The sequence below is a fragment of the Anser anser genome (genome assembly GCF_964211835.1).
Source record: "Anser anser genome assembly, chromosome: 26".
Lineage (NCBI taxonomy): Eukaryota > Metazoa > Chordata > Aves > Anseriformes > Anatidae > Anser > Anser anser.
The window spans coordinates 4,841,644-4,853,386 of NC_139747.1; the positions used below are offsets into that span (position 1 = coordinate 4,841,644).

General features: G+C 58.5%; 2 protein-coding genes across 3 annotated transcripts; one reads left to right on the forward strand and one right to left on the reverse strand.

Moving 5' to 3' along the window:
• On the forward strand, positions 1 to 3,698 carry TGOLN2 (trans-golgi network protein 2). The gene is made up of 4 exons (XM_083811744.1): positions 1 to 190; positions 426 to 1,969; positions 2,806 to 2,889; positions 3,123 to 3,698. The coding sequence occupies exons 1-4, from the start codon at positions 130 to 132 to the stop codon at positions 3,126 to 3,128; spliced, it is 1,695 nt and encodes a 564-aa protein (XP_083667870.1). The 5' UTR covers positions 1 to 129; the 3' UTR covers positions 3,129 to 3,698.
• A 4,135-nt stretch (positions 3,699 to 7,833) lies between these two features.
• Positions 7,834 to 11,715, reverse strand: LOC310886820 (caspase-7-like). Of its 2 annotated transcripts, none has more exons than XM_083811918.1 (4): positions 10,716 to 11,715; positions 10,259 to 10,431; positions 8,848 to 8,977; positions 7,834 to 8,729 (listed from the first exon to the last, which is right to left on the reverse strand). In XM_083811918.1, the coding sequence occupies exons 1-4, from the start codon at positions 10,948 to 10,950 to the stop codon at positions 8,404 to 8,406; spliced, it is 864 nt and encodes a 287-aa protein (XP_083668044.1). In that variant the 5' UTR covers positions 10,951 to 11,715; the 3' UTR covers positions 7,834 to 8,403. The 2 variants fall into 2 exon arrangements, with proteins under 2 accessions (XP_083668044.1, XP_083668043.1); XM_083811917.1 differs by having other exon boundaries at positions 7,834 to 8,773.
• Positions 11,716 to 11,743: the final 28 nt, after the last annotated feature.

Here is an 11,743-nt window from a genome sequence, read left to right on the forward strand (position 1 = left end):
AAGCCCCGCCCCGCACGCGGCTCTTGGCCGCTCCCTCTCGCCCTGCCCCCTTCTCGCGAGATCTCCTCCCGGAAGCGGCGCCGCCTGGCCGGAAGCGGAAGCGGGCCGGGTGGTCGGAGCGGGGCTGCCATGGCGCTGCGGCTGCTGCTGCTGCTGCTGCTGCTGCTCGGCGCCGGGACCGGGACCGGGGGTGAGCGGGGGCCCTGGGACCGCGAGGGGGAGCCCGGGGGGGGCTGGGTCCCGCTGGGGTACGTGCAGACTCTCGGCTTTTCGCCCCCCGGGGGGCTGCGTATGGGGCTTCGGGGCCGCCCGCCCCGGTTTGGGCCCTTTGGGCCGCCCCGTTCCGTCCCCCGGGCCGGGGCTGCCGCACGGGAGCTTTTAGCGTTGGCTGCGGGCGGTGACGGCGGTCTGTGTGCTCGTTGCAGGTGCGGGGCAGGGCGCGGAGCTCCCCGAGGCCCGCAGCACCCCCGGGATCGCTGAGGGATCGCTGCCCGGTGCCCCCGAGCGGCTGGAAAGCCGGCCCGGCGGGAGCCACGGCCTGCCCGGCGGGAACCGAGCGTGGGGGGAGAGCTCGGAGTTGTTGGCAGCCCACAGCAGAAAGGTAAAACGGGAGCAGAACACGGGTAACGGGAACCAGAGCAATCCCCCGAGTGAGGGAGGCAACAACGGGGAGCCGCAGAGCGGCAGCACCCAGCACCAGGGCAACGACAACACCAGTGACGAAGATCGCCGGCAGCATGGCAGCAGCACTGGTGGGCAACACCAGAATGATGTCAACAGCAGCAGTCAGAACGGCAAAGATAAAGAAGGCAAAAACGAGCCAAATGGCGTCAATGACACCGAGACACAGAAGAAAACCCAGCAGGGTGGCGGCAACGACGGTCGTGGCAGCAACGGGGAAGAAAACAACACTGAGCAGGACAAGCACAAGCAGGTAGACAGCACCCAGCAGCAAGGCAACAACAGGCAGGGAAGTGACGACCAGCAGCAAGACAACAACATGAAGCGAAACGGTGGCCAGCAGCAAGACAACGGGGGGGTGAACAGCAACCAGCAGCAAGACAGCAGCAGCCAGGGAAATGGCGGCCAGCAGCAAGGCAACAACAGGCAGGAGAACAGTGATGGGCAGCAAAATGGTGACCACCAGGAAGACAGAAACAAGCAGCAAAACGATGCCCAGCAGCAGGACAACAACAGGCAGCAAGACGAGGACCAGAAGCAAGACAAGAAGCAGGAAAACAAGGACCACGAGCAAGATAGCAAGATGCAAGAAAACAAGGACCACGAGCGCAACAACAGGCTGGAAAACAGTGACCAGCAGCAAGACAACAACAGGCAGGAAAACAGTGACCAGCAGCAAGACAACAACAGGCAGGAAAACAAGGACCAGCAAGACAACAACAGGCAGGAAAACAAGGACCAGCAGCGCGACGACAACAGGCAGGAAAACAAGGACCAGCAGCAAGACAACAACAGGCAGGAAAACAAGGACCAGCAGCGCGACGACAACAGGCAGGAAAACAAGGACCAGCAGCAAGATGACAACAGGCAGGAAAACAGCAAAAATGAGCAAGACAGCAGCAGGCAGCAAACTGGCAACCACCAGGAAGAGAGCAACGTGAAGGAAAATGGAAGCCAGCAGCACACCGACAGGCAGGAAAGCAGCGACACCAACAAGCAAGGCAGCAGCCAGGGCGCTCAGACGGGCTCACAGAGAGAGAAAAACCCATCGTCGCAGTCGTCCGTACCCCTTCGTGACAACGAAGGCTCTCCAGACAGCGGGGAGCTCCAAGAGGAAGAGGGTGGGGGTGGGAACGGCAACGGGGGCTCCTCGGTTAGTAAGGGGAGAGAGAAGAGCATCCCCGCCGCTCCCAGGGAGCAGTCGGAGAACAGCCACTTCTTTGCCTATCTGGTGACCACGGCCATCGTTGTCGCTGCCCTGTACGTCGCCTACCACAACAAGCGCAAGGTGAGTGCCTCTGCTCCTCACCTGGACCGCACCTTGTGGGCTGGGAGCTTCCTGCCAGACTGTCTGGGACGTGCTCGGCTGCAGCCCTTTCCCCTCTGCTGCTCTGGTTTTTGTCTTTGGTTTCCTGCCAAAGCCTCCCGTTCGCTGAGCATTAATGTCGCTGAGGGTTAATGTCGATCTGAGCCCCGGTCTCAGCAGCTCTGGGGTGAACAGAGGGGTGTTGTGACGGGTTTTTGGGATGAATTTGGGTGTTGTGGCATGTTTTTGGGATGAATTTGGGTGTTGTGACGGGTTTTTGGGATGAACAGAGGGGAGTTGTGACGAGGAAGGTGGGTCTCCATGGAAATCGGGTGGCCTCAGCTCCGGCAGTTATTTTCAGCTCCGAGAAATGGAGCTGGGAGAGGAGGAAAGGAAACGACGTGTGAAGTTACCCCGTGCCTCTCACAGACGAGGAGTTTTCTGTAGCAGGTTGCAAAAGACTCGTCTTTAAATAGCAGTGCACGGAGGGACGCAGCTCAGAGGACAGAGCTGTTGTCCTCTGCTGCTTTTTCCCTCCTGCAGAGCTATTTTTGAGGTGGGGAAAAGAGAACAGCTTCTTACTGTTCTCTGCCTGTTAGGCAAAGCTCCTCATTGCCTGCTTTCAGTCTTAGCTGCTTTTAAATTATGACACTTGTTTGTTTCGAGTGCTTTTTCAAATGAAACACGGGCTTTAGACGGAGGTAAGTGGAGCTTGTCCTTAGCTCAGCAGAAGTTTGGCTCTGTTTGAAGTGAGAAGAAGGTATTTGGTTTTTACTGACCTGCCCGCGTTGGCCCTGCCTCTCTCTCTCTCTCCAAAGATCATCGCTTTTGCTCTGGAAGGGAAAAGATCGAAAGGTGGTCGACGGCCCAAATCTGGCGATTACCAGAGGCTGGATCAAAAGGTAAGGCCTGCCTGATCTGCCGGCTCAAACCTCCCCATTTCCCCTCCGCAGGGTTTGGGGAAGTTGTTTGCCCTGCCAGGAATTTCCTGACTTGCCCCTGGGGTGCGGTCAGGTGGCCGGGCAGTTGGAAAGGGCTCGGCTTTTGTTTGAAAGTTCCTCAGCGAGGTTCGGCCCTCTGAAGGCCTGGTGCTTTCTCAGGGTAATTGCTTAAACCTCTCGTTTTGCCTTTCCAGATCTAGATTCCTCCTCAGGTGTCGAATGGAACAAGGATGCCCGGCACTGGAATCCTGGGACCCCACCGACTGCCCTGCTGTAGCACTCTGAATCGTAGCTTTGCTGTCGTCTTCGGACTTCAGAGAACAGGAAGGAGAAATGCTTCTAGTTCTGCACCTGCACCTTGGTAACGTTAAACCTCTCACTTCCTTAAAATGCATTTCTCCTGCCCCAGCTGCCTGAAGGTGAGCTGCTTTTCTGCCCAGGCGTCCAGGCTCTTGTCTGTGGCGCGCGAAAAGCCAGCTCCCGGCACCTGGCAGAACTCCTGTGTCCGACTTAAGTGGAATCGGCCATCTACTGTACTGACGTCTGCTCTTGAAAAAAGTCTGCCTGCGAAATGAGCCATCTGGTTGTCTCCTCTGAGTCCTAGAGCTGCCTTTGAAACCAGCACAGAGATCTCTTCCTCTGTCCTTTCTATTTGGATGCTAAGGTTCAGAGCGAGGCTGATTGCACTAGCTTGGAAATCATCCGCCACGGACCCTGATTTGATTTTCCTGCTTTCTTTCTCCCTGTGATGAAGAAAATGTCGGTCTGACATCGAGGTTTCTCTGTAACGCGCTTCTTGGGAGGTGCTGGAGCTTGTCCCTGGCCCTTTTGCTGTAGCTTAAACTTCCTCTGCCTGCCTCGTGGAGGTTGCGCTCCGCGCGGCTCGTTCCCTCGCAGTCCCCGCGGCTCGGGTGCTCGCCCTGACGGTGGCGTTCGGTTGGAGGCTGTGAAGGGGCCGCTCAGGCTTACGGAGCCCTGTGCCAAATCGCTGCGGTCGAGTTGTGGCGGACTCGAGAGACTTCATTTCCTCCCTGCTGTAGGATGTCGCCGTGTGGTAGCGCGAGGTGTGCGGTAATCCGGCAGCGTTTGGGATGGGCGAAACTCGCAGCCCTTCAGCCCCCTTCCTCAGAAACGCAGCGCCGAGGCCCGTGAGCGTTCAGCGCTCTTCTCTGCGGCGCTGAGCCAGCCTCCGCGTCGATCGTGGGGCTCGCTGTGCCCGAGTCCGTGGGTCGGTTCCCGCTGAAGAAGCGCGGCTCCGAGACCGCTGAGGCGTGAGGAAGCTGCCGGTCCTGGGACTGCACATAGGTGGGCGCGTCGCGGCGTGCTGGGCACCTCGTGGCTCACAGCACCACCTCCGAAGCCGTCGCTGCCCACGGCGGGGCGCGCTGCCTCCACGTGGCTCCTGCGTGGAGGCATCTCCCGAGCCAGGTGCCCTGCCCGTGGGAGGCATCGTGGCTGCTCACGCGCCTCTGCCAGCCCCTGCTTTGAGGAGTTTTGTGTCGCTGAATGCACACACACGGGCAGCTGCTCGGCGCCGAGCTGGTTGCCTCGGTATCACTGTGGAGCACTTAAACCAGGGCCCGGGACGTACCGGCTGTATTTCAGGCTGCAAAACACGTTGATCGCTGAGTTAGAGCTGTGACGCTGTTCTTATTTTTGTAGTTCTACTCCAAAGATGTTTGTTTGAGACAGGGCATTTTGGGAGGGCGCGCGAAGTGCCTGCCAGCTTGTTATTTTGTGCTTTTTTTTTCCCCCCCGATGTGGGCAGAAAAAAGAAAAGCGCGACGCATTTGGAGTTCTTCACACGGGTAAGCTTCCACGCCCGAAGCTCTTGCCGACCGTACGTGAGTCATCCCCTTGCCGACTGACTGCACAGGAAGAATCCTGTCCCCGTGTGAGCCGCTGAGCTCGGGGGCCGATTTCCCTTCCGCTGGCCGCAGGAGCGCCTCGCGGCACCAGGCCTGCCCTCCTGCAGCCTCCCGAGGCTGTGGACAAACGGGGATCTGCCTGCGGTCGCTACAGATAGTCACGTTGACAGGGGCCTGGTTTCCTTGCCTGGAGATGAAAGCTGCAGCTCTGTTCTGTTTTTCTTGTGGCTCATTCCTCTTGTAAGAGGGGAGAGGGGGGGCTCTGTGCACAGCTTGACCCACTTAAGAGAAAAATCCTTTTTTTTTTTTTCCTTTTTTCCCTAGCTGTCAGCCAGCACAAAGGGAGAGCGGGAGAAAGTCCCTCTTGACTTTAAATAGCTCCCAAGGTTTTCGTAGCAAACTTCTGATGCTAAAAGTACTTGCAGAAGCTATTTTGGTGAGCGGGAGCGGGAGGTGGGGGGAAGAGAAAGGAAAACAAGTCTGGGAACATAACCCTGGAGGGACATGCGCTGTCTGGGAGGGGTGGGAGCTCGCGCAACAAGGCGTCGCTGTTTGAGAGATGCCGGCTGCGAAGTCAGGCGCGCTGTCGGGCGGCCGGTGTACGGACAGGATGCGGGGTGGGAGGCGGGGGCTTCTGTCTAGTGCCAGCGGGGGGAAACCGTCTGCCAAGACGTGAAATAGCGCGTGCGTCTGAGCTGCTCCTTCCTGAAGTTTTAGAGTTTGTGCTGTGCTCCTGCTTTGTCCTGTTTCTTTTTTTTAAAAAAAGCATTGAAGAATAGTTTACAAAGGCGTTTCTACAACTTGCTTGCTTTTATATCCCACGAGCTTTTTCAGATGTCTTTCAGTCCTCCATCACTCCGAGTTCTGGTGGAAATCCCACCCCCGTTGAGAGCGCTGGGCTGTTGGTAGCAAGCTGAAGCTTCTGATAGCAGGGCCGCTGTACCTCAGGCGTCTCAGTCGCTGTTCCACTGTCAGGTTGTGCCGGGCAGAGCAGCACGAGCTTTTTACCAGGTTGCCGAGATCGAACCTCACGTCTCTGCCGGAGCTGTCGCCTTGCTTGGTGGCTCCGGCAAAGCGGGAAGGCGCCGAGAGGCCGAGCCAGCACCGAGGGCAGGAGCCTCGGCCGGCAGAGCTCGCGCGGCAGCGGGGGACTCGCAGCTCAGCCTCCTCCTGCCCAGCAGCTCCCAGGTGCCCTCTGTTCCTGGCAGCAGCCTCCGTACCCCAACGGCGTGAAACCTCTGGGAATGACTTCTGTTGATTTCTGTTTTGTTTTGTTTTTAATGGAATTTGAATTTATGCAATGCGTTTCGAACTGGTCAAGGTGCGTGGAACCTTTTCCCTTTGGACACAAGACGTTTTTGAATGGATGGTATCTGTCGGTACGTAATTTTTGCCAAACGTTCCTGTTAGGCCAGCTGCCTTGCCAGTTTGAATCAGCAAATGGTTTGTTTTCTGCTGCAGTGCAACGCACCTTGCTTTGAAGGATCAGAATTTTTATATTTCTTTGTACTTTTTTCTGTGTGATAAAGTCAATAAATGATTTAAAAAATATGCTGTTTTCACCTCTGTTTTTTTTTTCTGCATGCGTTATTTGCCTGGTCTTTGAAACCTGGCAGCGACGGTGCAGGTTAGTTCCTCCTTTTGCAAAAAAAAAAAAAAAAAAAAAAAGCTTTAGAAAACCCACAAAGTCTTCGAGCTGTGATTTATGTTCTAAGCTTTGTGGGGGAGCCTCGATTCGCACAGGTAAACTCAGACGGCGTGTCACCAAGCACCCTGCAGCCGGAAAGAGCCGAGACAGCCTTCAGCTGCCAGCCTGTGTGAGAAGTTTCCAGACGGTTTCACGGTCGGCTTCGCGATCAGCAGGCGCTTCCCTGCCTGCTGACTTGGTTCCCTCTTCAGGCTGCAGGCTGTGGGGTTAGCGAGGAGCTGAGGCTGCAGTAGCGATGCTTTGAGATTTGTCCTGCTGCATTCCCTCCTTCTCCCACAGGGAGGCTCCCTGAGCAGGACCCAGCGCAGCAACTGAAACTGGGATGGACTGGGAAAGAGGGAGCCAAGGGAATCAGGGCCAGGCTGTGTGGGGTGCTGCTGGTGACCAGCCTGGAACGGGGAGAAGAAGCTGCCACGGGCCTGAGCTGCCGCTCCTGAGGGCACCTCGGGGTAGCACCTGCAGCTGCTTCCACATGGAAGAAACTTTCCCCTGTCCTCCACTTTTTCTCTGAAAGGAGAAAATCCGCCCTGCTACGCTCGCCTCCGGCTTGGCTGACCCTGCGGTGTGTGCAAGGGACGGGCTGGAGGAACAGGGAGGGCTGCTTTTATTTTGCCTTTTTTTCCCCCTAGTTGACCCCATTGCTGAGAGAATTAAAAGAAAGGGTGAAAGCAGGGAATTAAAATGAAAATTCTGTTTGGTCGCATGGTGGGCTGTCAGGCGGAGTGCCCTTCCACACCTTCCTGCGAGGAGATGAGTGCTGTTCTGCTGCATGTCTTCAGGGTGATTTCCCAAAGAAATAAGGGTTGTGCTCCTCCAACAACTCCTCAACCGCCTTGCTCAGTTCCAGCCTGATTTGGGGGTGCCATAAGGGCCTCAAAACTATTTTCTTCCTACAGGTAGAGGGAAGCAGCACCCTAGCAGGTCCTGCGATGTGGCGACCCAGGCTCCAGGTGAATGCTGAGCGTGGGGTTGTGTCGGGGCAGTGACACCGCACGCCCATGGAGGTCTCAAAGTCCAGGGGAGGGCAAAATGCTTAGTGAAACACAAATTATCTGCGAGCTGGGCAGGGCTCTGTTTACCGGAGCCCAGTTATGCGGGGCTAAGCTGAGAAATACCGATACAGGCAGGTTTTCTGCGAGAGGCCCTCAGGGTGGAGGCGGCGGAGTTAAGGAGTTAACGTGGGAGCACAAATCTGCTCAGCCCTGGGGCGAGGGTGGGGGCATCCCCTGCCTGCTGCAGTGCCTCAGACACCCAGGAACGTGCAGGAGGAGCAGGTCAAGCAAGCACCTCGGTCCCATGGGGTGTCCCAGCCCACCCAGCCCCCTGCACGCATCCCATGGGGTGTCCCAGCCCACCCTGTGTGCAACCCGTGGAACAGGAGGCTTGCAAAGAGCCAGTTCTCGGTCGTGAACTGAGCCCTGCCTTGAGCAAAGCTCCCAAATCCGCACCCCGGCCCCCATCCCAAGTTAACCCCCCAGCCTGCAAGTCCCACTGAGCACCCTCATTTTTTAAAGCCTTGAGCGAGAAGCAGCCTTATGAACAAACAGCTCGAGCCTGAGGTGATCTTTACACCGCAGCAGCAGTATTTTCATTGTGGGTAGGGCAGGTAAACATCAGCTTTTCCTTTTCCAGGAAAAAAGCCCACGTCCCATGGCCCGTGCAGGTTCACTGAGATAAGATAGAGTGTACAATGCTGGAGCTCTTCCGTGGGAGACAGCTGGGGGCTGAGCAGGTCCAAGAGCCCTGCTGGAGCCATGCCGGGGCTCAGGGCTGCCATCACGGGCTTCTTTCGGGCAGCCCTGCTCTCAGACCCTGCTCCCTCCAACATGGGAAGGATCTGGCCCAGATCTTCCTGGTGCTACTCCCCCAGGCGGTTCTGGCACACCCCAGGTCACCTTCTCAGAGGGGTTTTCTGCTGGTTTTCCCACAACTTCCCCTTCCCCGCCCCCCAACTACGTAGCCAGGGACTTCTTGCAGCCAGGCTGCTGCTCTTCCTCCTCCGGCCCTCCCTGCGCAGCCAGGCTGGGAAGGAGCCAGGGGCTCCCAGACATGGCCGAGAAGGGGAAGACCTCCCGCGGCAGGTTGGTGACGAAGCAGGGCATCTGCTTGCAGCCCTCGTATGTGCCCCGGGCCTGGAAGTGAAGGGCCACGTCCCCGTTGAGCCGGGTGGCCAGGCGGCTGAGGGCCAGGCTCCGCTCCTCCCCGTCCAGCGCCCTGAGCAGCGCCTGCAGGAAACTGGATCCCGAGGGGTTCAGGAAGGCCCCGTAGCCTGCAGAGGAAGGAGAGACGTGTTGGACCCGGCCGTGTCTCCTCCAGGTTTTAGCTCACGAGGCTTTTCCTTACCCGGGCTGCAGGCGAACATGACGGCGGTGTTGGGAGGGATGCGGAGGTACTCTGAGAAGCTGCATGGCTCCGGCTGCCCGCCGTCAGTCTCCAAAAACACCCCCTGGTCCAGCGTGCCCCCCCGGCAGGCCTGTGGGCAGAACCACGGCTGTTGGCTTCCCCTGCTCTGCTCCCAGAGAGCTCCTGGGGTCTTCAGGGCCCCCCTGTGGACCTGCAGCACCCCCAGGAGAACTCTGCACTCCATCCCGCTCCCCAGGCCCCACGTGGCTCCTCTCCAGGCTCTTCCCTCCCCATCCATCCAGGCCCGAGCTCAGCTTTGCTGAGCCTCCCTTCCCCATGAGCCTTGCTGCCTCCTCTCCTCCCTATGTGAGCCTGGTTCCCTTTGGGGCTCCAGGAATACACCCAGAGACCCCTGAGTCTGCTCGGAAAGCGCCAGCAGACTCCTCCTGGAGTGCAACGTTTTGTGTGTGGCTGCTGATTCCATGCGGTGCTTTGTTGCTTTCTTCCAGGGATGGGGTTTGGGGAAGGCTGGAGGAGGACCAGCACCGCCGAGCCCGCCCTGAGGACCCATCGCATCCCCTTGTGCTACAAAGCCCCAGCGGCAAATCCTCGCTTTGGCTGCCCACAAAGGAGCTGCACTGAACGAGAGGTGGGTGAAGGCCACCCGGAGTCGCGGTGATGCCAAGGGGACCAGCACGGCCCTGGGGTGTTAGCCCAAAGGGAGGACAGCCCTCGGGGCGAGGTGTCAGCGTGGGCCCGCACCGGTCCCCGGTTTTGCTGGCTTGGCTGTTGGAGACGTCCTTGGTCGTCACCATGCCCTGCACGGTGCTGAGCCCTTTGACCAGAAGGAAGCGAGCACCGTGAGTAATTTACACTCGCTTTCAGCTGAAGATTTCTGTGTATCTGCATATTTGAGCGGCAGAGCTGGTATCAGTCAAGGTTGCAGGTTGCTAGACTGACTGTTTCCTCAGGGAGCTAGCCTAATCCTCCCTGAGCCGATCACTTCCAGCTCCCAGTGCTGTCCTGCCAGGGCACGCTCCCAGTCCCCAGGGGACCAGGCGTGGGGATTTTCCTCCACACCACCAGGCCCCTCCTGCGCTTCTCCCAGCCCCACCGCAGGAGGGGGGCACGGTGATGGAATTTGAAGGCAACTCTTACTGATTTATCCACACCCTGGTGGCGTCTGGGGGGGGATAGTGCAGTGAGCAAGGAGACCCCAAAATCAGCATGAAAAACAGAGGGGCGGTGGGTTGTGGGGGGAGCTGGGGGGGGGTGAAGAAGAGACCGAGCTTGCACAGGGGTAGCAAAGTCCACAGTTAAACCAAATACAGGCTGACAGCTTGTGTTTGTGCTAGTCTAACTGCAGAATCTTAGCAAAAAGGGATCAAATTATCACCAGCAGCTGCGTTACCTGGATAAAGAAGACTTTAGGTCTTTCGGCAAGCACCGGGCAATTCTGCGGTGACAAAATCCGGAAGATCCGGGTCAGCTTAAGAGGTTTGCAGTCAGAGCCGAATACGGCCCCCTCCTCTCCGTGGCTGGAGATGATGCTCACGAAGAAATCCCCGTGCTCGCGGCTGCACTCTGTGGGGGCACAGCCGAACCTAAGCTCTGCCATCCATGGCCACGATTTGGGGTCTTTGGGCAGCTCCCAGTGTGCTGGGGACTCCCCTGCCTATCCAAATCTGAGCCCCCGTGGTGGGGCGACCCTAAAGGGCCTGGGTCTGGCTGTGGGGTGAGTCCCCAGCTGCCGCTGAGCAGCGACTCGGCTGTCACAGGGTGCTCAGACCAAGCTGGGCAGAGGCAGAGGTGGGAAGCAGGAGCTGGCTGGGCTTTGGGGAGCGCGACGGTGCCGCAGGGGCGCGTACCTTGCTGGTAAAGGTCTTCCATCTCTCTGGCCGTGCTGTTGTGCATCAGCTTCACCTTGTAGTTGAGCTCTGAGAGTGCCTTCGAAATCTTCTCCGCTTCCCTCTTGGCTCCTCTCCGGGCCCCGAGCGCCTCATCGCCGGTACTGCTGCAGAAATCGGTGTTGACGATGATGAGAGCCCGGCTTTGCCTTGCCTGCGCCATGCTGGGGCGTCCCCTCGGGCACATTAGTGGCATCTAAACCCCCCCCACGGCCCCAGCGGGGAGCTCAGGCTGGCGGTGAGCCCCGAGTGCTCCTTCGACTCAGTGCCAGCGTGGGCTGAAGGAGGAGGGCAAGGCAGGAGCAGTGCCCTGTCGCCTGCCAGATGTCACCTGGGCATGAGTCACTGGGGCAGGAGATGGCCACGGTTTGCCACTGGGCTTGCTGAGCGCTGTTCAGCCTGTGCCACGCAGGGAGGGGAAAAAAAAAAAAAAAAAAGAGGATTTTGGTCCAAGGGGGTCATTGGCAAGGGCAGGGGGATGTTCACCTGCACCTCCCTGCATGGGATGGGGAAAAGAGGGCTGGAGAGACGTGCCTGTGGTGTGGGAACTCCTTCCCCTGCTTTTCCCACGTGGAGTTCACTTCTCCCTCACACCAGTCCCCCCAAATCCGTCTGGTTCCTGCTCCCTAGCAGGCTGCCGGAAAACTGCCCCCTCCGGCTGCCCCGTGGGCTCCCAGCAGGACTTTAACTGGGGGCTGAAGTCCACGAAGCCAGGCTGCTCAGCCGGCACGGCTCTAGCTAACCCTGCTGGTACTGGGAGGCACTCGCCAGCTGGGCACCACGCGCTGGGGGCACCCATTTGTGGTGCCCCGTTATTTTATTGTCCCAGTAAGCAGGCCGTGCTGGTGCAGGACAGCCCCTAGCGATGGGGTTTGGCCCCCTCCTTAGGAGCACAGCTCTCTCCTTCCCCAGCTTGCCCAGGCTGGTGGGAAGCCCTGAGAGCCCACCACTGTCCTTGCTCACTGCCACCCAGCTGGGGGGATCTGAGC